General features: G+C 46.9%; 1 protein-coding gene, 1 long non-coding RNA gene and 1 pseudogene across 3 annotated transcripts in view; 1 reads left to right on the top strand and 2 right to left on the bottom strand.

Annotated features, from left to right (window-relative positions):
* Positions 1-2,375: 2,375 nt before the first annotated feature.
* On the bottom strand, positions 2,376-4,686 carry LOC135449557 (uncharacterized). The gene is made up of 3 exons (XR_010440761.1): positions 4,463-4,686; positions 3,909-4,008; positions 2,376-2,676 (listed from the first exon to the last, which is right to left on the bottom strand). It is a non-coding gene; the product is annotated as an uncharacterized LOC135449557 (long non-coding RNA).
* Positions 4,687-4,972: 286 nt separating this feature from the next.
* LOC135449994 (protein ecdysoneless homolog) lies at positions 4,973-10,537 on the bottom strand (annotated as a pseudogene).
* Positions 10,538-11,617: 1,080 nt separating this feature from the next.
* LOC135449394 (C-type lectin domain family 2 member D-like) overlaps positions 11,618-25,088 on the top strand; it is a 25,119-nt gene continuing 11,648 nt past the window's right edge. Inside the window, exons 1-6 of one of the 2 annotated variants that reach the window (XM_064716365.1) lie at positions 11,618-11,776; positions 12,643-13,035; positions 13,391-13,489; positions 13,592-13,773; positions 13,973-14,073; positions 14,855-15,540. In XM_064716365.1, coding sequence (XP_064572435.1) covers positions 12,783-13,035; positions 13,391-13,489; positions 13,592-13,773; positions 13,973-14,073; positions 14,855-14,969 — 750 coding nt within the window. In that variant the 5' untranslated portion in view covers positions 11,618-11,776; positions 12,643-12,782 and the 3' untranslated portion in view covers positions 14,970-15,540. Of the gene's footprint in view, positions 11,777-12,642; positions 13,036-13,390; positions 13,490-13,591; positions 13,774-13,972; positions 14,074-14,854; positions 15,541-25,088 lie in introns of those variants that run through there. The other variant, XM_064716366.1, reaches the window with a different exon arrangement.

The raw sequence follows: 25,088 nt of genomic DNA, 5'->3' as shown, positions 1-25,088 counted from the left end.
AATGTTTATGGAAGTTTATTAAGGGATAAAATCCCACATTTGGGTGCTTGTCTTTTTTTTACACATTTAACTTGAACTATGTTCTGTATATATAGTTTCGTTACAGACCTTTATGCATATTTATGACAGTTTATACATGTTGAAACATTCGAGTTAACATGTCCTTTTGCTTAGTTTGAACCTTTGACTTGTCTTCCTTCTGTCGTATTGATTAAATGAATATATTCTATTTTTTCTTGTGTTTCTATATTGTATTTTCATTCCCTGATAACAAGGGTTCATAAAGTCTTTTTTTTTGATTCTCTGGTTTCCCTTTCTATGATCTTGTCTTTTAGATAAGACAGTTCCCAAAGTTGGGAAGTCAATTTTTTTACACCATTTGCTGCATTAGTTCCATGAAAAAGTAATTTCAACATTTCACAGTCTCTATTAAGCTATGGTCTAAGATAGAATACATGACACCACTATTTATAAAAGCTATAGGGTGCATAGATAAACTGACAGATTATACTATATCAAAATCAGGAATTACAAATTGCACTGTATCAGGATTTTGTGATCAATAGTAACTTGCAACACAAAAGTTAGTACATAAATGTGAAAGCCAATACCTATATTTCTTATTTGTAACATCACACAACAAACTCAATTGGGAACTCCAAATCACTCTGGGCTCTTGGAAATCATCATGAACTGGCCTGAAGGTGAGAATTTTGGACTGTCCTTGGAAGATGTGAGGAAGGACCTTCACTTTTAAAATTTTAAAGGTTCATTAAACCTTAACAAAAAACTACAACAACAGACTGAATAAGGAAAAATTACAGCACTGGGGATCTCTGTGACTGTCAGCCACAGGCTCGTTTACAAAATGGATGCTCTGCCTTTTATACCCTAAGCCCTTCCCAAAGCTTTGTCAGTCAGCTCCTTCTGGAGGGAGAAATCTGGGACAAAGTGAAGCCCAGGAAGGAGAGAACAGTGTGGAGAAGGTGCATTTTTAGGATTTGGTGAACATCTGATTCCCTTGCTCTGATTTATTTGATAATGAATTCAGTGAAATCTAATTTCCCCACTCTGGGCCTCTTCTGCCCATGATGGGTGAGTGATCTCTGGCTGCCTCTCTTGAGAGCCCCGAGCCTTTCCTGCTGTGTTCTGTTGCCTGCCCAGGGGCAGGAGCAGAGGCTCAGAGCGCTTTTGCTGGCCCCGGGCACCTGGCCTGGCCCAGCCCAGCCCAAGAACCCCTGCCAGCATTCCCTGCACCATTGCCCGGCCCCACGGCGGCTGCGGCTCCGCGGGCAGGCGGCCCCAGGAGTTCAGAGTGGGCAAAATGGGAGCGAGGGACAGGAGGCAGCTGGTGCCAGTGGGGGAAATGGCTTTGCTGGAGCTGGCAGGGAGAGGAGGAGGAGGGAGAAAGTGGTGCCAAGTAAAGGGGGGAGAAAGAGGGACAAGGTGGTGGGGATGGCCATGGGGCAGGCGGACATTTTGCTTTGCAGCTCGGTGGGAGGAAAGGAAGAACTGTCAAATCCGTGCAGGAAAAGAGGGGCCAAGTAGCAGGTGGTGGAAATCTCTGACAATTGGGATTCATTTGATCTGCCTGAACTGCAAAAGCCAACAGTCTCTGAGCACCACCAGCGTGGTGATGTGTCTTGCCCTGCCCCTGCCCTGGCTGCAGCAGCCGCCTGTTGGGACGGGCCCTGTTCTCTAAAAGAGCTGCACCCAGGGACCATTGGGGCAGTGCTGGTTAAAAAGTGAGGCACAGAAAAGGGTGGGAAGTGTGAAGGGAATAAAATAGAATGGTATAAGACAAAATGATAACAGAACTGCACCAGGAATGGCCACTGACCGCTGTCACTAACAGAGCTGCACTGAGGGACGGCCACACGTTTCCGTTCCCACACGGAAATGCTGGGACTTGCCTTCTCCTTAATAACCATCAGTGGCATTTCCAAGGCCAGCAGGTACACTCAGAGATGTCCAGAATCATCATTACACTGGGAAAATGGGGTTGGCATCAGCTGTGACAAACATCAGGAAGAGCACAGCAGCAGAAATAGGGATTTCCCAGCTCCCTCCCAGGGAGAACAGTATCAGCACAGGGACAGAAAATGCTGATATAACATCCTTTCCCACTGCTCCCTGTGCTCAGCTGGAGGTAGCATCCTTTAGCTTGTGCTCTTCAGTGGTTTTACCCATGGAAATACTGCAGAGGGACGCAGAAGATTTACTAGCATGTTAAAAAGAAGCTGAAAACCCAGGAAGGATGACATTTGGGATAGGGACAGAAGCAAATTCACACATCATATGACAGTTAAATATGGCTGCTGTGAGTATGCAGCCTGGAGGACAGCTAGATGAAACTAGAATATATTCCAAAACTATTTGGCCTTATAACTGCAGGTAAGGTTAATAACCCTCACCAATTAAAAAAAAAAAAAGGAAATCTGCTCAGAACTAATTTGGATCACCATCCCTGCAGCCACTGGGTATCACGACTCCTTTTCCCCACCAAACTACAAAGGCTTTCCTGGAAATCTCTCATTTTCTGCTTCCTACCTGTAACAGTGCTCAAGTGACCTGTGTGATCTCTCTGAATGAACTGAGCTTTCCCTTCACAGCAGCTCTGCTCTTCACTTCCCAGCCTCGTGCCCTTGGCAATTTCCATCTGGCAGCGTTGGCCTGCTGAAGGAGAGGCTCTGTTCCAAACATGCCCACTTTGCAGCAGTGCCCCATGATGGGATGTTCTCCTGCCTGGACTAATCCCTTTGCTTCTCAGCTCCAGCTGCAGCCCACAAACCTGGCACTTGTTCAGGAGCCTTTGCCATGGCACGGCCCCACCCAGCTGATTCCCAGCCTGGCAGCACAGTGGGCACACATTCCCAGCCCTGGCCGTTGTTTCCATCCCGCTGCAAGGAGCCCAGTTGTTCCCCAGTGTTCCTGCAGGAATCCAGGCCCAGGTGTCTGTGGGGTTTGCAGGGGCTCTCTTGGGGGTACCTGGGGGTGTCTGTGGGATTGGGGAGGGGGGCCTGAGCTCTGGGGGTGTCTCTGGGACTCCTGCTCTTTTCCCCTCATATTTCCCATCCTTTTTCCTCTCATGTTTTGCACCCTTTTCTCCTCACATTTCTAGAGCTTTCCTGCTTCTTAAACACCACCTTTACACCATTATGCCGTCTACATTCCCCCCCATTTTTGCTGCCTTTTTTCTATCCTTCCCCCCCTTTTATTTGCTGCCTTTTTTTCCAAATTTTTGCCCCATTTTTCCCCTCCATTTTTTTCTTCTGCCCTTTTTTGCCAACTGTTTTGGAGACCTTCTTTTCCCACCCTTTTCAACTTTTTTCCACTTTTTTTTGCTGCCCTTTTGTGCCACCTTTTTTTTATAGCCCCTTTTTTTGCCCCTCAATATAAATCCCTCAAATGATGGAATCAGTGGGGGTTTCTACCAATTTAAACTCCAAAAATAATGGACAACAGAGATTCCTTTTAAGGTTTCTACCAATTTAAACTCCAAAAAATAAGGGACAATAGAGATTCCTTGTCATTTTAAACTTAAAGAGGATGAAAATAGAAAATTGTTTGCTCTCATTTCAAACCTATAAAATCCCATCACAAAGGGTGTTCCCTGATCTATTTCAGCAAGAAAATGGGGATTCCCCATCCATTGATAGCCCTGAAATAATGGCCAAGGCAGGGTTTCTTTCCATTGATACCCTCAACATTGCAGATGAATGGGGATTCCCCCAGTTGAAACACAGACAATAAGGGAAAATTAACCAGTTAAACAACTCCAGAATACACTTGGACAGAAATCCATTGAAAGCGAGCTACACACCTCTTGTCTGCCCTAATTAATTCCATCAGGCTTCCTTCACTAAAAACACTCTCAGAATTAAAAGAGGAGATGCCTCGTGTGTTACCTCAAAGCAGAGGAAGAGGCAGCATGGAAATGCATCTTCTGCCATGCCAAACTCTCCTGGGAGCACTCTCAGAGCCTTGCAGGGCTCCCCTGGGAAGCTGCTGAAGAAATGGAAAGAGTTGGGATGAGCAGAGCCCCAGAGAAATCCCAGCCCCACTGATGGAAAAGTCAGATTATCCAAGCAGCAACAGCAGCTGGAGTGTTTGCAAAAGAGCAGCTTTGTTCTGAGCCTCAGCTTAGGAGTTCTCCTCATGCACTAAGGGAGTCCCTCCATCTATTTGGACCTTTTCTATAGCACAGGCCACACAGCAGTTCAATGTGATCATGTTCTTCACCTCAATTATGTTTTAAGGTATCTAAACTTGATCTAGCTATTCACCAGTGGAGAATTTTATGTATTTTCAGTGTAAATTACCTTCCCTGGTCAAACACCAACCCTTCCCAAGGTTCAAGTACCTCTGCTTTCCACCACTAACTGCTCATTATTCTTGTCTCAATTAAAAAACCTCTGTTAACCCCATTTTTCCACCACTGATTTGTCTGAGTCTCTCTCACCTCTCAGCAGTCCAAATTCCTTGAAATTTAGCAGAACCTTCTTCACACTTCCCAGCTCTTGCTGTCCATCTCTAATCCCTGTCCAACCTGCCAGTGCTCTCCCTGAACTGCTGACAAAGGAAATTACACAACATCAGTGCAGGACAACTCATTAATTGCTGAATGAAAAAGAAATAAAGAGAAATTAAGAAGCTGATTTGGACCCAGCAGGGCTGCACTGTTGGTGTTTGTATATCAAGAATTTCTATGTATTTTGTTTCAAATCTATCTTGTTGAAACTAAAGTTGTCATATTTAAAAATAGAATGTTCATTCCACATGAAAGCATCATGCTGCATGCCTTCCAGCCACATTTTCACTAAAAAAAACCCCCAAACTGCTCAGCCTGGGTTCACATCATGCCAGCAGTAGCTGTATATCAACATTCAGACGTAATGGAATTCATTCAGAAAATGAACAATTACAAAAATATTTTTACTCCAAGAATTGAAGAAGTTATGCATATCTTCAAAAAATTCAGTAATCAAGTTGTATTTTTGTTTTTATTGAAATAAAATTTAAAAATACTTCTGGCCAATATTAACACATTTCATCTAATTACTCTTCCTGCAATGTGGTATTTCCCCACCTGCCCCGTGAAGGCAGCAGCATTTTCAGAACAAGAACTGCTCCCCAGATACTGAACCCACTCAGCAATGGGTAAAAGGACATTTAAGAAACGTGGCAAATTAGATCACTGAATGGAAAAATGGGAGAGAGGTGTTGTAATAAAAGAAAACATCATTTGAGTCATGCATTCTACATCCTTTTCCAGTTTTCTGGAATTGTGCTAGCACTGGGAAAATCTCATTTCCACCCAAGACAGTGTGCAAACAGAAGCTTTTGCAGGTAAATTCACTCTGCTGAAGTGACACATAATGAACAGAATGCTCCAAATTCAAACCTTTGGCCTCTTCTCCCACATCCCACTCGTGTGTCTGTGCTCCATCTCCCCAGCAGCCATGTCCTGTACCAAGGCTCTCCCTGCCTTGCTCAGCTGCCAGGGAGCTCTGTGCTCTCAGGTAAATTCACCCCCAGGCTCTGTCAAATGCTCGAGGTGGGTCCTGCCAGGCCAGCCTGGGCACTGCAGGACTCGAGCAGGTTTGCCACCAGGTTCATGTCCACAGCCAGGGCTGCCAGCTCAGCAGCCTCAGCTCCACAGTCATGGCCAGCACTCTCACATGGGGCTGCTCCAACAGAACTTGCCTGCAGGGAGTACAAAGAGAAAGCTTTATCTAATTGCATGAGCAGATTTAAGGGGGAAAAAAGGGCAAACAGCAGGAGAAAAGAACCAACAATTCTGCAGCCAACAAAGTCCAGTACACTCCTGAGTCCTGACAGACAGGAATTCAGACACCAAATGCTCATGCCAGCTGAAAATCACCACTGTCCATTACCCACATTAGGTTCCAAGAGAAGGACACAAAGTGTTGCTGAGTCCTGGCTCAGCTCCCTATGGGAGAGAACTACTACAGGAACTCACAAGTGAAGCTGCAGCTGCTTGCCCTACTACTAAAAACAGGGAAATGGAACTGAGCCTTGGAAAAGATGGGCAAATTCCAAGCTTAGGTAAGTTTCAGTTTATAAAAAATGTATGATGGTGCAGGTCCAGCACACTTTGCTTGCACGTGGGAAGGTTCCAATCCCATTACTCAGAATGGCCACTTGCAGCACATTTCCTGCTTGGAAATTACTGCTGCAAATCAGAGCCCAAGGAACACTCACTCCTCTCTTGTGGCTGCTGAAACTTTTCTCAACGTTGGTCTGTGCCAGCTCACGGTCCATCTCCTCCATGTACCCTTGAGACTGCCCACGAGCTCCTCAGGAGACACCTTCTGCTCCTGCCTTCCATTCCCAGCATCCAGCTCTTCATCATCCTCATCTGAGAAACCAAACTCCTCCTCTTCATCCACATCATCAGAATCCAGCTCCTCCGAGTCTGCCCCTGCACATGATTTGGTGTCAGTACAACAGCAAAGAAATCAGTGCTGGCATTTGTTTCAAATAAAGAAGCAATCTCACCTAAAATTCTGTCCAGGGCTTTGGTAAAAGAATCCACATCAAAGGTAACTTGGGATTCATCAGATGACCTGAAATATAAAAATATTTTTGAATAAATGAAGCTTCTATGCTTGCCTAAGCCTGACACAGGCAGAAGCCATATTGATTTCTATCAAGCCAGGACTGAAGTTGGGACATTTGAATTTAAAAGTCCTCAGAAGTTTGAAGCCTGTGTGCATTAGACATCAAACAGTGAGTGGAAGAATTCTTGGCATAAAAAGAGAAAAATTGTGAAGACCACAAAATCCAACTGAGGGACAGAGAGCAGCTCAGCTTGCAGCACTTGAACCTGCACCAGTGCCACAGTGGCACCAAGCTGATTTAAAGCAAGTACAGGTTCTCTGCTCTGGCTTTGCTTCAGGCCCTGCTCAGCACAGCACCTTCAAACTCTGATTCTCTGCATCACAGAACCAAGCACAGGGCTGCAGCACAGTGCAACATTCCACACCAGAGCCAAACTCCAGGTGCTACTACCATGGCATTTCTGCTCCTTGGTGCGTGGACACTTTGGACACAAAAGCCTTCATGCTCTCAGCAACTGTTTCCAAGTCATAGTTTTGCTCCTCCTCATTTGGGGAAGGAAGGGACTCATTTCTTGTCTCCTTCAGCATCTGATCCAGAGCACCTGGTGTCATATCCAGCCAGCTGTCATCTGCAAGAACACAGCACAGATCTGTTACTCTGCACAAGCCTGCTGGCCCACAGGCCCAAACCAGCTGACTGACAGGGCTGCAACCATCCTGCAGCTCAATTCTGCAGTTCAGCTCTTGTGCTGCTCCTGGCTCACACACAGCAAAGGCAGAGAGAGGCTGAGAAGAACTGAGTGCAGATTTCTTGTCACTACTTACAAACTCTGCTTTGCAGAGCTCAAACTCAGAGAGACCATTCTAGTCACTGAGAAGCCTTTGGCCACTCAGTGGAGGAAGAAAGGCTTACTCTAAACTGGGAGAGCCAATCCAGTGTTTAGTCTTAAGGAAGGCTGGATTTGCTCTCCCTTCACAGCTGTCAGCATTGCCCCTCTCCCCCCACAAATAATCATCTGTAATAGGAATAATTCCCCCATCCAGCTCACCATCCTCTGCAGGAAGACAAGCTGCTTCTCTCTCCAATTCCTTCACATCAATGGGGGTTGTCTGTAGTAATGTCAGGATTTCATCACCAGAAGTAATCAATTTACTGAAAAGGATTCAATGGGATCACATGCTCTGCAGTCAGGTTTTCACTTGAATTCTTCTATTTTCCTTCTGTGCAAACACATCAAAAAGAGAAATGAATTGGGTAAGTACCAGAGCACTACACAGAGCATTGGCAAAAACAGGACACAGTCAGTCCCTGCAATTCCCAGCTGATGGCTCCAAACCCATTGGTCATGGCTCTTTTCCTTTACATTTAATTTCCCTTAGTAAATATTAAGATTACCAGATCCCAAACACCACAGAGTGGAAACTCAAAAAAATAACAGTAAAGATATTATGGCAGGCAAAGTCTCAGATATTTCTGTAGTGATTTATTTTTTGGATTTGATCTTCCAGAGAAATCCACAGCCAGCTCCTTGAGCAAAGGAGACAGATTACCCTGTATTCATTATTCACTGGCACTGCTTTTCAATGAAACTTTTCTACACTTTCTACAGTCAACCAAGCAAAAATTGCTTTGCAGTCACCACTTGGAATCCACTTGGAAGAGCTCAGCATTTCACAAAACCAAGATAAAAGAGTTACTCAAGCCAGAGCTTCTCCCAGTGGAGCATTCCAGAGGAATTAGTACTTGTATGCCCTGGCCACAGCTCCCATGTTAAATGTGCAGTGGAGAAAAGGGTTCAGGTGTTTGTAACAAGGATTTCAAAGGTCACTTACAGGATTGGTAGGGTATATGACACTCATGAATTTCAAGCAGCTCTCACCTTTCTGGCACAGCAACAGATTGCTGGAAGTGATCTTCTGCCATGTGCAACAGTTCCAGGTACTTGGCTGATCCTTCCATTTCTCCCTATTGAGTGCAAGCCACAGGCATGAACCCAAACAATTCTCCCTCCCCTTCCTCCTCACAGTCAGGCTTCCTAAGGGCGACTGTTGGTCACACAGAAATGCTGAGAGAACCAGAACAACTAAAACCTCTTGGCCATGTACACTTGGAACTCAATACAGCAAAGGGGCACTCCTGTATTTGAAGTATATTAAAGGATATTAAGCTAAGAATCTCAATAAAGTTGTCCAATTTGATAACTTCAAACAAGTAGTCAATTTATGTCTCATTTATTAACATCAAAAAAGTAGTCAAAAGCATCTTAAAAAAAAAAAAAAAAACAAAAAAAAAACCCCAGAAAACCTCACCAAAACCCCCAGAAGTCACAAAACCCACACACTCATAAAAATTACACTTGCATGGGCCCAGATAGGTCTATGGTGTTATGTATGGATCTTGAAGAACATTGAATTCTGGAGGGGTAGAAATGAAATGTAAACCAGTGAAATCAGTCACACCTCACACAATCACATATGGGGGTTTTCTTCACTCAAGTGTATTTCTCCCCTTGCTTTAGATGAATGAATCAATCCCCACATCTTGCTTTTTCCTTTTTAATTTCCAAAATAAATTACTTTCAAAGGGAAACAACCTGCACATGTCCCCTTTAAACACATTAATTCATTCGACAAAGAGATAAGGATTCAAGCTCTTGCCCCACTGCAACTCCTCACACAGGTTCAAGGGTTAAAATGTATTTGCCTTGGCATATATAAAAGCCACAGACACTGAAATAATCACAGACCTTGAAATAATCCTTCTCCTTCAAGCTCCTGAGCAATCTCTCCCACAGAGGACCGCTTAACACCTTTCTCTTGGCATCAGGAGCCACTTTACTGCCCTTGGAGCACAACATTTCAAAGCCACAAGCCTGCAGATAAAAGATGCAACAACAAGAGGCTCTCAAGGTGTGACAGACTTTGCTCACATTTCTCTGGACAAGCAGGCAACGTCCAGACAAGGAGTCATTCCCTGGACATGCATGACCCAAGGCCAAAATGCCCCAGGAATCATTACCAGCTTCATGCCCAGCGTGGAGGCTCTGCACTGAGGCTGAGCTGGGGCGGGCAGGGTGTATCCACTGCGTCTGTCTGGAACAAACTGCTGCTGCACCAGTTGTGCATACAAACACCGAGTGAAAGTCACCTGCAACAGCCAGAGCAGAAACAAACACTCCCTGCAGCGGGACTGGGCTGGGGACAGCCAGCAAACTCCCTCCAGGTCACCAGAGTGCCTTTGAAGGCACCCATATTACAGGCAGTGCCTGAGACTGCATTCAAAATACATCTTAGAAAGATTTTTCTGAAAAATTGCTTTTCAGGCTTTACCAAGTTTGTCCCAAATTGAAATCCCCAAGCAAATATAAACTTTTGTCATTCTAAATACATTAGGAAAAATCCTTGATATTCTGGAAAATCCCCATTTGAATTGCAACACGTTTCATCAAATATATCTTGTTTCCTTAACAACAATAACATCACATTTCTCTTCAACTAGAGAAGTGCTTCAGGCTAACCAAGATATCCTAACTGCTTCAGAACATCCCAGGCATTAAAAAGCAGCATTTCAGGTGCTACAGGCGACCTCTGCTGGTTCCTGATCCTAAGAAAAGCCCTGAATGCAACGTTCTCAACTCCCTCACTCTGTCTGTTCCTCAAACAATAAGAAAGTATGAGCCTGACACTCCAGGGACACACTTGCAATCCATTTTGGTGTTGTGTTCCAGCCCTTGTAAGAATCTTGGAGTAGGGGAAAAAGAATTGAACAATTTTTTGCTAATGACCAAATTAATGATCTCCATTTTAATTCATTGCCATTAGCAGCCATCCATATCCAGAGGAAGGTGTCTGCTCATTATTTCACCTGGCCCAGAAAAAACCTGTGTCCTTACAGAGACAGCAACACTCCAGCCCTGAGCATTCCCTACCCTCAGGGACACTTCTGAATCCATGTCTGCTGGGGTTTTTTTAATATTCATAAACTCATAGAAAGTCTAAGGTTAGAAGGGATCTCAAAGATCAACACCTGGTTCCAACACCCTTGCCACAGCCAGGCACACCTTCCACTAGCCCGGGCTGTTCAAAGCCCCATCCAACCTGCCCTTGGACACTGCCAACGTGTCTGGGATGGGGAAACACCTCCAAGGATGGCAATGGTAAGACAGGACCTTCAGAGCACAGGCACTGCCCCTTGGCAGCCCTCCCACTAAAGCAGCTCAGCAGCACCCGCCTTACCTGGCTGCCAGCCCCGGGTACTCTCTGGTGATCTCCCGCAGCAGCTACACAATGAACCACTCATCCTCCACGTTATCCCCGAACACCGCGGTGCCGCCCAAGTGCGCCGGGATCTCGCCTGCACGGGGCACAGACAGGAGAGGCGGCTCAGCAACGCCGTGCCCGGCAACAGATTGTCCACACAGGCTGCGGAGTCTCCCTCACTGCGGATATCCCAGACTCTGCTGACAGAATCTTGTGTCCTGTGCTCGGGGATGGCCCGGCTGCAGCAGGGAGGTGGCACCAGATGCCTCACTGGGTTAACCCGTGCTGTGACACCGAGAGTCGGGGAAGCCGCCGGGTCCCACTCACACCACCCCGGTTCCCCCTCACATGCCCTCGGTTCCCGGCTACCGGGTCCTCCTCACACGGCCCAGCTCCCCCTCACACGCTGCCCGTTCGCGGCCTCCGGATTCTCCTCTAAAGATCCCGGGTCTCGGCTGCCGGATGCCCTTTAAACGATCCCCGCCGGGCTTCCCCCCACACGCTCCTCGATTCCCGACTCCGGTTTCCCCTCACACGCTGCCAGTTAAAGTCGAATCCCCGGGAGTGGGGAATGCCCTGGCGGTACCGAGGGGTAGCCCCGGGTGAGCTACGCCGTTCCGCCGCCCACAGTGGGTTTTACATTGCGCTCAGCCGAGCGAAAGAGACTTGGGTTCAGATCCCCCAATCCGGGCTCCGCCAGACGGCACAACGGTGAAGGAAGCGATCCCGGAGAAGGCACCGGGCAGCGCCGGAAAGAGGGGACGGCGGTGGGACCGGGGAGCAAAAAGACCGCACCATGATTGGCTGCACTCCAGCCAGTCGCAGGAAAATAGGCCAGAAACCATCACTCGCCCAAAAGATCGAAACTGCAGCGGCAGCGGCGGCTCCACGTGTGCCTGACTGGGACCGGAGCGGCGGCGGCTCCAGCTCAGGTGGGACCCGCGGTCGGTGCTGCCCCAGCTCGGGGCTCGCTGCGGGCGGAGGGGCCGCGGTGAGGGCCGGGGGGTTCTGGCGAGCTCCTGATGCCGGCTTCCCCCGTGTGCCCCCTGCGCTGGCATCGCAGCCGAGGGAGCGGCTGCCCGCGCTCTCCTCCGTGCCCGATGGCCGGGATGGAGCCGGTGCCGCGGCAGCGATGACTCATCCCGGCTGCTCTCGCTAGGACGGAGGCGGCTGCTCCGTGCCCGGGACCGTTCCCGCCCATGCGGCACCGGGCTGGAGGCCGCTGCTGGGGCGGGAGGTGTCCGTGCCCGGCTCGGGGCTGGCACGGCATGAACTTGAACGTGCCTCAGAGCCCAAAGCGCTGCAGGCGCCGAGTGCGGGCACCAAGCGGCGCATCCTGCCTGCTCCGGGGCCGAGGCTTCTCGGCGCTGCCCTGTGTGCCGGCAGCCGCTCCGTGTGCCCAGGCAGGGAGCCGCAGCGGCCGTGCCGGCGCTCGGTGTGCCCGGGCTCCGAGGCGCCGGGGCAAGGAATCATGCGGGGCACAACGGTGAGCAGCCCGGGGCTGCTGCTTCTTGCCCCTCGGCAGGCGGACTCCGAGCCGCAGCTGCCCCGGGCCAGCAGCAGCCGGCAGCTCGCAGGCGCTCTCAGCGCCCGGCCCGGCCCGGAGCTGGGCTGCAGCGGCTGCAGAGCCACAGGGGCCGCGGCTGCGGCCACCGCAGAGCTGCCGGAGGCTGCGCTTGTCTCCGCACCTGCTGCCGCACCTCTGGGCAGCGGCGACAGCGCAGCCACAGCTGCCACCGCCCTCCTGAGCCCCCGCACGGCCGGCACCGGCAGCGACCTCTCATCGTGTCCCTTTCAGGGTGCCATCAGCGCGGCTGGAAAGCTGTTCCCCAGGCCGAGCTCCCAAAGGATGTGTCAGCAGCACTCCTGATGTCTCGGGAGCAAGGTGCTATTTGATCCAGGTGAAGAAATGCCGGCTGTGAGCAGAAGAGAGAATCCATGGAGTCCATTGTTAGACTTGCTAATGGCCCCCGGCATCTCCAGGAGGGACCAGCAGCCGCGCTTCCACACTTGTTTGGGGCCCAAGAAGCCTCTTGGCATAAGCAGGGGGATGCCACTTGTGAGTGTGCAGTGAGTGCAGATGTGAAGAATGGATTCTGCACCAGGGATGCGAGTGTGAGGGAGCCCCTGGCTCCCCAGAGTACAGCAGCAACGGGCAATGAACACAAAAAGAGCTGCTCAGGATTCTTGGGTGAGTACAGGGCCACCCCTGTGCCCTCCAGGCAGGTGCCCGTGTCCCCTCCCAAGGCCAGGGCTGGCACGTGTGTGGCTGTTTCCCGATGTCTGGAAGAGGCCTCGTGCTCTGCTGGGCCCCATCCGTGGCTGGAAGCAAGAGCCCCAGCTGCCCCCAAGGCTGTGCAGTTCTCCTGCTGCAGCCTGTGCCCACAGCTGTGTCCCTGCCTGTGGCCAGGCTCTTGGCTCTCTGGCTGCCAGCTGAGGGAGGCCCACACTGCCTCAGGGCTCCCTGCTCTGCTCCCTGGCCGTGGGCTGAGCAGATTGCAGGGCCGGCTCTGCTTCTGGCAGCCAGCAGCTCTTTCCTGCTCCAGGTGAACAGTTCAGGCGCCATCCCGTGGGCACGGCGGTGCTGATTCTGCTGCTCCTGGTGCTGGTGCTGGCTTTGGGGGCGGCCTTGGCTGTGCTGGCAGGTAAGGGAGGGGCAGCAGCGTGGGCCCAGCCTCTCGGGGCAGAGCGGGCTCCCTGCTCCCTGCACAGGGGAATGCTCAGACCTTCTGCTCTTCCCCCTGCAGCACCACAGGTTCCAGTCACACCTGCGACTCCACTGTTGGTTCTGTGCTGTCCCCATGACTGGATTGGGCACAAGGGGGTCTGCTACTACTTGTCAAAGGATTATGGCACATGGGAGCAGGGTCAGGAACGGTGCTCCGAGCTCAATGCCTCCCTGGCCATTGCCAAGGATGAGGAGGCCATGGTGAGTGAGGGGCTGCGGGCGGTGTGGGGTGGCTGAGGGCAGCCTGGGGGCGCTCCTGGGCCGGGCTCGGTGCTCATAGGGCCGGGGTGCAGCCCTGGGCCGGGGCCTTGCAGGGAAGGAGCCCCGGCGTGCGGGGGCAGCCCCGGGCACGTGTCCCCCCGAGGGGCCGGGGCAGCTCCCACTCCTCTCTCCTGGGCAGGATTTGCTCTTCCGCCTCCGCGGGAACGGCGATTTCTGGCTCGGGCTGCGCAGACGGGGCGAGCGCCTGCACTGGGGGGACGGCAGCAGCTACAGTTCCCGGTGAGTGCCGGGGAGCCGGGCAGGGCCTCGGGGCGCAGAGGCACAAAGGCTTCTCCTGATGTCTTGGTTTGGCAAGACAGGTGTCTGTTAAGAAAGGCAAGAGCCTTCCCTGAAATGGAAAATGTAACCCCCCTGCCTCTGCGTTATTATAGTTTTGAAATGAAAAAGCTCTCCGGCAAAGATATGGGAGTCAGAAAAACACTTGTTGACTAGGAGAACTAAAAATACAAATGTAATCATAGGAACAAAAAAAAGCCCTACTGCCTGGGTCAGAAAATGCCCTGACACCCTCTGGGTCAGGGTGGTGGTCGCAGTCCCATTCAATGGTGGCTGCAGCCCTCCTGCACTGACAGGTGTGGTTGTGTTGGATCAGTGATCCTGCAGAAGGCTGGAGTTTTGCTCAGAAAGTCCAGTCATGGTGTAGATGGGCCTGATCTTTCTAGGGGAATCCAGTGAAGACAGCTTGTCCTCTGGGAATCCAGTGGAAAAGGCTGCTGTGGTGTTCCAAACCTCAGATTCTATCCAGGTAGGAATGCTTGGCTCCTCCCCCTGGGCGGAGCATCTCACAATGGGATGATGGAATTTTATCAGCCATGCAGCAACATTCACTTGCCCATTAACAGAATATATCTCCTAGAGGGAGGATTGATTGTGGAGGAGATAAAGAAAACTGCCCAGTTAACAGAAGATAACGGCTCCTCCTCTAACAGATGGGAACAAAATATCCCTATCTACAACCTAAGGCACAGGAAACCAGTGCTGCCTCTGCTCCTCCCTGCAGGGTTCCTGTCTTTGGCAATTCCGAGTGTGTGTACCTGGCTGACGAGAGATTGAAGAGTGACAATTGCTCAAGTGAGCGGCCGTATCTCTGCTGCAAGGCCCAAGCTCCCCTGTAACAGGGGCTGCACAAAGGACCTTCTCCACGCTGGGCAGTGCCAGTTTCACCTCTGAGCCCAGCACAGCGCTGTCCTTCCTCAGCTGCGCCCTGTGCCTTGCACTTCCTCTCAGGGTCACCTCAGTGCCTCTTCACCCCCAGTGCCAGCGCTGGGCTGGGGCTGCAAAGGAAAAGTCTCTGCAATCCATCCTGCCACCGATGCTGCCTGCAGTGAGTGCGTTGCCCTCATTACACATGAGAAACTTGGCTCACTCTTTACACTTTTCATAAAAGTTAATTGAGGGTTAAAATCTTGCCCTGGGATGCTTGTCTGCTTGCACAGGGTTAACTTAAACTATGTTCTGTATGTACTGTTACATATGAGTGCCATGTGCACATTTTTAAGTGTTTTTAAGAATTCAAACTTAACTTTCAATTTACATGTTTTACTGTTTGTTTTTAACATTTGACTTCTCTTCAGGCCATCTCTGACACACAAAAAAATTATATATTTTATGTTTTCTTGTGGTTTCATCTTTTCGTATTTTCACTCCCTAATAACAAGGGTCCATAAAATCTTTTTATTTCCCATGCTCTGTTTGTGTTATCTTGTCTTTCTGATTAGAAAATCCTTGAATGTGGGAAATCACCTAATTATTTTACACCATTTTCTGAATTATTTACATGAAAAAATAATTTAACATTTCACAGGCTCTATTATGCTATGTTCTAAGATAGTATCTATTACAGCACTATTTATAAAAGTTATAGGGTGCATAGATAAACTGACAGATTATACGACATCTAAAGCAGTAATTACAAATTGTACTGTATCAGGATTTTTGTGATCAATACTAACTTGCAAAACAAAAGTTAGTACAAAAATGTAATAGCCAATGCCTATATTTGTTGTTTATAACATTATACAACAAGCTCGATTGGGTAATCCAAATCGCCCTGGGCTCCTAGAAATCACCACAAACTGGCCGGAAGGTGCGAATTTTGGACTGTCCTTGGATGATGTGAGAAACAACCCTCGCTTTTAAAAATTTCCAGGTTTATTAAACCTTAAAAAAAATACAACAATGAACTGAACAAGGAAAAATTACAGAACTGGGGGTCTCTGGGAGTAGCAGCCCTGTGCTGGTTTACAAAATGGATGCTCTGCCTTTTATACCCTCAGCCCCTCCCAGAGTTTTGTCAGTCAGCTCCTTCTCTGCCCTCCACAGGTGGGGATCACTTCCTCACACCTTGTCTGGAGCTCAGGTGTTGTCCTGTGGCCCCTCCTGGTAATGAGCCGGCCCTCCCCAAATGCCCTGGGAACTGAGGCTGCTACAAGGGGGAGGGGAAGGGGACTGTGGGGGGACACATTACAGTAACAGCACTCTACATCTACAAAACTTCTCCTCACGTACACATAATATCTGGCTCGTAATTGTGAGAGACAACCATCGCAATATTCATCTATTTAAAACCCCCTCTTTTCCTGACTCATTTGGCTTGAAGAATTAACTCCCATTTTCAATTCTGATAATCTCTCAAAAAATTTTAATGAGTCATACTAGAATCTATTGATGAGGGTGAGGACAGTGGGAAAAGAAGGAAAAAATCTCAGGTTTTCTTTAGACAGACTTTTTTGGAATAGGCAAAATGGGATCACTGAGGTCTGGTGTGGCTTTTTGACCCCATCAACTGTGCCCACGTGGCTGCTACTCATAGCAGGGGAATCTTAGTGGTGAGTACAGAGGCCAACTCAGTCTTGCCTTCTGGTTCCTGTTGTATTAAAAGACAGCTGAGCAATGACAGAGGTCTGGGGTTCCTTTCTTGCCCCCACCTTGCCATGCCTATGGGATTGCTGCCCACAGCCAGGCTATGGAATCTTCTTGGTGGTGAACACAGGGGCCAACCTGGTCTTGCCCTCTATTTCTTGTTTGACTCTACTTGTTGGTCCTTAAGGAAACTGCCCCAATACCACTGATGGTTCCCTGTGTACTTCCCCTCAACAGATGCTTGTGATTCTCATCTATTAAAACAGGACAATTACATCAATAAATGATACAGTTCAAACTCCCTGCCCAAAGTGTTAGTTAAACAATCTTCAAGCTGGTGGAAGCTCGACTACTTTTTGAACATCTTCAATCTTTGGTTCTCTCTCACCTGCTCTGCATGTTACAGTCTATTCTTTGGGTTCTCTCACCGCCTTTAATTCTGTTGCTGTGAGTCCCTCTTGCTCTGCACTTGGCACAGCCCATTCAGCTCTCAGGTAGAAGGATCCTTCCAAGCCAAAAGGATTTCTGAAGCAGTCCTAACCTGCAGCCCCTGGGTGCCTTCAGGCCATCCATCCAAAAGGAAAAGTGACTTCTGGACCCTGAGAGAGCCCAGTGATGTGTTGGCAGCAGAAATCAGGAATGGAGAAGGTGATTCCAGCTCTGCTGGGTGCTGTCCCTCCCCATTAGACAGGAGAGGATCAAGCACATTCCATCAGCCTTTGCTTCCTCAGGGCATGAAATCCCTGAGGAGACAAGGCCACCTCAGGGCATCAGATCCCACCTGAGAGAAGGAAATGCTAAAACCCTCACCATGGTCTCAGCCACTAAAATGAGGAACTTTTCTTGTGGGTTCCCAATACCAATTCCAACAAAGCCCAGCTGGTGCTGAAAATTGCATTCATATTCAGGGGGCAAAACCAATAATGAATCACAGACATCTGAGGTAAAATGAGGGTCCCATAAAAGTAAAATTTCTCTTTGTTTTTAATAGAGGCAGATTTTCACGTTTTAAGCCCAAATCTTCTCTGACACACAAAGGGGCATAAAATACAGAAACACTTTAGTTCCGACTTGAAACATTTGTTTTTTTCAATTCTATTTGTACATGAAGTGTGGCTGGATGAACACTACTGAAGCACACAAATACTAAGAATACTACTGCAAACTGCAGAAATTACTGAAAAGTCTCTTCTACTGGCAGCAAGAGTAAACATGTCTAAAGGTTTCCTTGTATGGAGAGTAGCTACAATGAATGATTCCAACATCAAAATCAACTGGAAAAATTATTTCAGGTAAAGTGTTAAAGAAATGAACACTGTATTATAGATATATATTATAGTATTGGATTTTTGCATATATTAAAATGGATTCTATAAGTGTGGTGTTAAAGTGACTTTGCTAAAAGTACATAGTTTCTATTTCTGTTGCTAACTAAAACTTAGAAATAGCTGATCTAGATATGCTTGTGTTAAAATGCCTGCTTGGTTGAGATAATATCCAAGGAATATATGATGCCAACTATCAGCACTCATCTTCTGAAGGCAGTGTGGACCCCAGCTCAAGAACTGAAGGTGATGATAAAATGGACTAAAACCACAACCAAGAAATGTGCATGCTCTAAAAAGCAGGACCCGAGGAAGAGCCATGCAAAACAGTTCTTGGGGCATGTAAACCAGTTTGGGAAAAAATTTACATATGCACCAGGCTGATGCAGTGGAAATGCTATAGAAGTGTGTTTCCAAACTAGCAGGTGTTGGGGAAAAGTTTAAATATGCACCAGGCTGATGCAATAGAAATGCTATATAATTTGTGTTTCCAAACTAGCAGGTGTGCTCCACGCTGAGGGCCAAGACACACCTGGCTGTAACCTCTGCTTTGTTGTCTTTGTCTCCTCTTATAGTCTTTTATTAAACTTTTATATTTTACCAGGAGAGGGAACAGTGGTTTTTCCCCACTGTATTTCAGGTATTTTTCAGTTGCATTTCAAAGATGATTCGCACAAACTAAATGAGGGCAAGAGAGCATTACAGTGAGTCGCAGTTTGACATGGGAAGAATTTGGGGAAGTGATAAAAATGGTTTCTGTCTAACTAACAGTCTGTTGAGCCACTAAAAACAGAGCATGCCTCTATGGAAAACACTGATAAAGACCAAAGGAACCCGGGAATTTCCTCTTCCCCGTCTGGCCAGGAGTGAGGTACCACAGCCGGGCGGGCGCTGCCACGGGGCCGGGCTGGGTCCCTTCCCCATCCCAGCCCCGCTGCCGGGCAGGGAGAGGGGGATGCTGCGGGCCGGATGGAGCCGGCCTTGCTCTCATCTCACTGCTTGTTACAGCCCCAGCCCGGCCCAGCCGAGCCCCGGGAGCAGCCCCAGGCCAGCATCGGGATTTTACCGCAGAGAAGCGGCCGCAGCCATCGGGCAGGGCAAGGAGAAGCCGCCCCTGTCCCAGCCAGCCCAGCCCCGAGCGCTGCTGCTGCTGCTGCTGCTGCTGCTGCTGCTGCTGCTGCTGCTGCTGCTGCGGAGCTCTGGCCGGGCTGATCAGATCGGAGCCGCTCCCCAGCCGCAGCTCCGGGTCTGGAACGGGGTCAGGGCAAACATCTGCAGGCTCCAAGCAGCACACAAACCCTTTCAGTGCTTCAGTCCTCCCTCGAGTGAGAGAGAAGAACAAGATACAAACGTGTAAAAGAACAACATGAAAACATCATGGTCAGTGAGGAGGAAGTTAAGTCCCAGATGGGAGGGACGAGGAGATGCCTTGATTTTAAAGCTGAAATCCCCTTATAAGCTATGGAGAAAAGACACTTTTTCCCTATAACACATAAAACTATGGGGAGATGAAGGGTTCAAATTGATATCAGCTGAAGGCCTCCACACTATAGTAAGCAGATATTATAGTAGCTGTAATCCCACGAGAAGTTTGAACAGAGAAAGAGAAAAGAGTAATCCCATACTGCCAGGAGAAAATCTCTGTTCCCAGGGATAAAAATTTTTTTGGAAATAAATAATTATCACTTTTGCCTTTCACCAGCTCATATTTAAAACAATACTCCATAAGTCAACACAACCCAGAAACAAGCTGTAGGAAGGATGTAGAAAATGACAGAAGCTTCACGATAAATTTCCCCCAGGCAGCTGCTATTTGTGACCAAATTAGGAACCAGGAGAAAACTCTTTCCTCTTGTGGAGAAGTCTCCATAACATTAACAAGAGGGACTTCTCTCCCTAAATGAACTGAAGAAAGACTTTTTAGAGGTAGTAAACTAACTGGAAATTTTTGGGTTTTTTTCTCTACTTTGTCAGTGGAGAAAAAAAGTTGTGTGAGGAGTAGAGATTTTAGAAGTTTTCTAAAGGGTTTGCTTTAATTCTTGCTACTTTTTTCCTTTTAGTTACTATTAATAAAATTTTCTTTATACCCTTTTGAAGTTTTAAGCCTGCTTTCACTTTCTCCTAATCCTATCTCACAGCAGCAGGAAATGAGTGCACTAGTGATTGATCAGCACCAAAACCACTACACAGGGCACTGTAAGACTTGGCTTTTTCAGAGAGAGGAGGGAGGAGCAGAATCTAACCAAAGCTTTGCCAACTTTGTGTCTTCTCACAGAGAATTTAACAAAGTGACTACACTATTCTGAATGAGGTCCCTAAATGTCTAATTTAATAAACCACAAAATTAGAATTTAGCACCAATTTTAATTGAGCAGCAATTTTATATAAAATAATACAATCAAATATAATCAAGCAGATATAAAATAATTTGGCAGTGGTTTGGATAAAGCATAAGCAAAACCGATCGATCGGGGTACAGGGAGGGTTTTTCTCACCCTGCCTCATGTACAAAAGGCAAAAGGATCCAAACACAACTTATATACTGTATGCTAACACATATTCATCAATATTTCCTGTAAATCCCCTCCTGTTTTCGATTATTGAAATCTGTGTCACTGCACTGCACAGCGCATGCTCCGCCTGTTGCTGAGGGGTCTTTTGGCTTTTTGGGGGTTGTTTCTGATGAAGGCTTCTCCTCATCCTCACTGTCCTTTGAACAACCCCACAGGTTGCACATGCGCCCCAAGTCTTGTGTTATAGAAGCCAGCTTTATATTCCAAAAATGAGCCTTATTATTTCATAGATACCTGGAATCATCCCAGTTTTGTCCATCCCAAGACCAATTCTGCTTTGGGAGTCATCCCAACTTTGTTTGTCCCAAGGCAAATTCGGTTTTTGGATATTGCTTATCTCAATACTCCATCCTCTATCCTATTTTTCTATTAAAATCTGAGAACATCTGTTTCATGACACTAATTGCATATCCTTTTCCTCTATTACTTTTAAACAAATATTTTTTAAAATATCAATATAGTTACAATTGTTAGCAGGAACCATATCCATTTAGCGCAATTTCTCCCATTTTCTCTTTTGATCATATTGATTCATGCTTTCTATTAAAAGACTGAATCTTAGTATCTTCTACATCCCCAAAAATCCAGGTTTTCACATTCCCTCATTTCTCTTTTTGATTAAATTCAATATGTGGTATTTTCACTTACATAACGCAGGAGATAAAAAATGGTCTAGGCAACAATTCCAATAATGAGTCCAGCTAGTATAAACCAACAGATTTCCCCAAAGGGGTTCCAATTTTTAACAGGTACAATTAGCTTCTTTTGATCAACACTTTTCGATTGTTATTTCTTTTTAGACAGCATTTTGATGTTATATTTTTCACAAACTCCTCCTTTTTCAGCCATTAGATAGTCCAAGGCTAATCTGCTCTGATAGACTGTTACTAGCAGGTGCATGCTTTGTTGGGTAGCTGTTTTGTTCAAACTGACCTCAATTACCTTTTGCAGTCTTAGCAACTGATTTAATGCATAGTTTGGAGTTCTATATTCCCCAGATCTGTTTTGAGCCCAAATAGCCGGATCGTAAAAGTTTATGATCCTTTCTGTGGGCCATTCATTTTCACTCCATTTATAGCTGCCCCTTATCAAAAGGTTTAGGTTTGCCTTGTTATTGCCCATGGCTTTATCAAGTGGGGCTTTCTCTAGTGGATTTCCCTTGGACCAGGGCAGGGTGCAGGAGGAGGGTTGGATAACTCCTAACCTACAGGTCCCTTTCCATCTCCAGGTAACTGACTGTACACTCACTGTCCACAAATCCAATATAGCCCATCAGGGGCCTTCCATGTTCTACTTATATTGTCTGGTTGATTCCAATAGGGATCTATATTTTCTATGGAATGGTAAGGGCTAGCTACAGAACTATTATACCAGCACAGATTACTTTGATTGTCCCACTTGCAATAGTTTCTCTTTGTTGTTCTCCAATACCCATTGGTTTTGTTTGGCCACCAGGTCATAGTTCTATTATCTGAATTTACAATTAAGGTAGATTCACAGGGGGCATGTCCCACCTCTTTGGTATAGTTCTTTCCTTCTCAAGTTATACAAACTGCTCCAATTACCTGGTGACTTAAAGTCCACCCTTCAGGCCATTTTACTTTCTCAGAAATTTGGGTGTAACTCTCTTTATAAAAGTGTTCTGGAGCTAGGTCTTCACCCCTCCATGGCCATTTTTGGGCCATTTGAGTTCCCCCACAAATCCAACCTTGATAAATCCAACTTGGTTTTGATTTTTTGCATTAGGTCTACAAAAAATTTCTACCTGAATTTGGCAAGTCCCGCTTGCTATTTTGCTGCCTTCATTGGCTATACCACACCCTTGGATTTTCCCCTTTATTCTTACCTTGCTGGTTTTGCTCTGAATTTCCCCACTCTTCTCTTTTTGGGAAACAAAGGAATTCTCCCTCTGTGGGGCAGTCTGGGCTGGAAGGCATCCATTGGCCCAATCCTAGATTAACTCCCCCCCAATAGGCTCAGCCATTTCTGTGGCAAGTTTGTAAACTTGTCTGGTTGTAACATTCAGCATCAACAGAGTGATGTACTGCAAAAACAGTCATTGAATTGTGGCTGTCCCACATGAGTTGGTAGCATTTATTGCAGGGGTTGCAGATGCACAGGGTACCAGGATACACGTCAGGAGCAGGTACCTCAGGAGTCTGGACTCTCCACCTCTCTCAAGGCCCCTTGGGCTGCAGCCAAGGGCTCAGATTGTCTTCTCGGAGCAGAGTTTGTGTCCTGGAACCTCATTGCTGGTACCATTTCTGCTGAGCCAATCTCCACTCTTACCCCTTGGATACAATGACTATAGCACAGGATACTATTGCTGTGTGCACCCCTCAGATACAGTGATTATAGCACAGGATACTATTTCTGTGTGCACCCCTCAGATACAATGATTATAGCACAGGATACTATTTCTGTGTGCACCCCTCAATACAATGATTATAGCACAGGATACTATTTCTGTGTAGCCCACCTGGGTGCAAGGATGATGGCACAGGATCCTTACAGTCTGGAGGCACTGTCCTATAGCTTTCCCTGGGTTAATTGGCAGTTCTTTTTTTATTAAATAAAAGGGGCTTCGGAGATGTGCCAACCACAGGAAATGTTTTAACACTCTTTTCTATGAAACAAATACTAAAACAATTTAATTAAGCAATAATAAAAAAAAAAAATGTTACAAGATCTAACTTAATGGTTGCTGTTTAATCTGACGTTGGGGATAATTACTTTGGGGAAATCGTCTTTGCCACCATTAATGCCACCTGCAATGCCCATCTGCCGTTAGCAGAAACAAATCTATGGTGTGACTCATAAATTTCCTCCCCCTCCACAGCTGTAGGTGATAACACAATTATCTGTTACACAATGGCACACTTGCTCTCTTGCCTGTTCATAGGCTATTACAGCTAAAACTCGTTGGTCTCTGTCTTCTATTCATTGAACAGCTGCATTAAAGGTTCTATCTCTATTACTTAAAGGTGTTCCTATAAAATCACTGTAAAGGCATGCTACTGTAAGCTGGTCACATAAGCGATTTAAGCAGGTTAAACAAAGCAGTTGATTTTCCCCTTCTTCTATTTTGGTTACCTTCCCCCACGAGTTAAACTGTACAGACAATACAAGCCCACGGGGGACAGCCTAGGCCATGCCCAGCACACGTCCAGTGCTCTGTTTCTTTCTGGACCTCTGTTGCTGGCATTAGTCCCTGATCCCAGTGTCTCAGGAGATGCTGATTTCGTTCTTTGTGACATTGTTCAGCCTCCAAACACAGTGGGGTTACTCCCCCCAATGATGCCAGTATTGATGGCAAGCTGGTGTTTGAGCAGAGGTTTAAATTTCATTTACAAATTTACTGGGTTTTTCATCTGTAGTCAAGCTGTTTGTATGTTCCAACTGAGCTCACTACTGTATGACTTATCAGTGTGTTTATGCTCCAGACACAACCCTGATGGTGGATAACCCTTGCCACAATGTTTATACAACCTCTCCTTACAATAGTCACATTCAAGTAACAAGTGTAAGCAAGTAGTTACAAGCTTACAATCAGTAGCTTGTATAAAGAAAAATTCTGGTTGACATAAACTATACTTTTTAGCCAGCCTTTGGTACACATTGCACATTTTCTCTTTGCTGTAACACAATTACTTTGACAAAAAAACCAAGTCACTCATATGAAACACTCACACACTTAGTTTGGCCAAACTAGATAAAACATACATTCAATACTGTAAAAACTTTTACCTCAAATTATTTGGTTTTATCATTTCAAATTCTAATCCAAATCTTGAAATAATAGGTTTCAACAAAATTTTGGCTACTGTTTGATCTGTAGCCTGAGCTGCAGGGACTGCCTCTACCCACTGAGTAAATGAATAGATATTTCCACCTTCCCACTCTGGGTAATTGGTAAAATCAATCTGGATCCTTCTTAGTGGCCTGTATACTATATAGCAGCCCCCAGAAGGATGAGTCCTCAACACTTTTTGTTCACTTTTTAACATAACGTAAGATATCCCTGAGTAAATTGTTATCTGATTTCAAATATTCCTATATACCCATAAAATTTTAAAAAAATGATCACAAAGTGCTTGTCCTTGTGAGGACCAATTCTTCATTTTATCCAGGGCTCTTTTGGTGTTTCAGTCCTCATTAAACAGAGCCCCTGACACCCCTACTCCTCCTGAAACCTCTTTTTATCCTGCTTCCTTTTCCTGCAAAATTTCCACAGGTGTCCCTTCTCATGGCAATAGAAAAAGGTGGGTCTTTGGTGATTAGGGGTAGAATTTAGATTACCCTGATGTCTCAATGCTTTTGTGAACCCTTCTACATTTTCCTCATTGTTTTAAAACCTTCTCTCCCTCTACTCCTTTCCCTTCCCCTATGCTTGACCCTCATATGTTGAGAGTTTTTTGCAGATTGAGGAGTTCTTGCTAGACAGTGGCCATATTCAGCCAATGCGCCATCCAGC

This window comes from Zonotrichia leucophrys, chromosome 6 (genome assembly GCF_028769735.1).
Source record: "Zonotrichia leucophrys gambelii isolate GWCS_2022_RI chromosome 6, RI_Zleu_2.0, whole genome shotgun sequence".
Taxonomy (NCBI): domain Eukaryota; kingdom Metazoa; phylum Chordata; class Aves; order Passeriformes; family Passerellidae; genus Zonotrichia; species Zonotrichia leucophrys.
The sequence above is the reverse complement of the archived record's forward strand: the minus strand, read 5'-3'. Positions and strand labels throughout refer to the sequence as shown.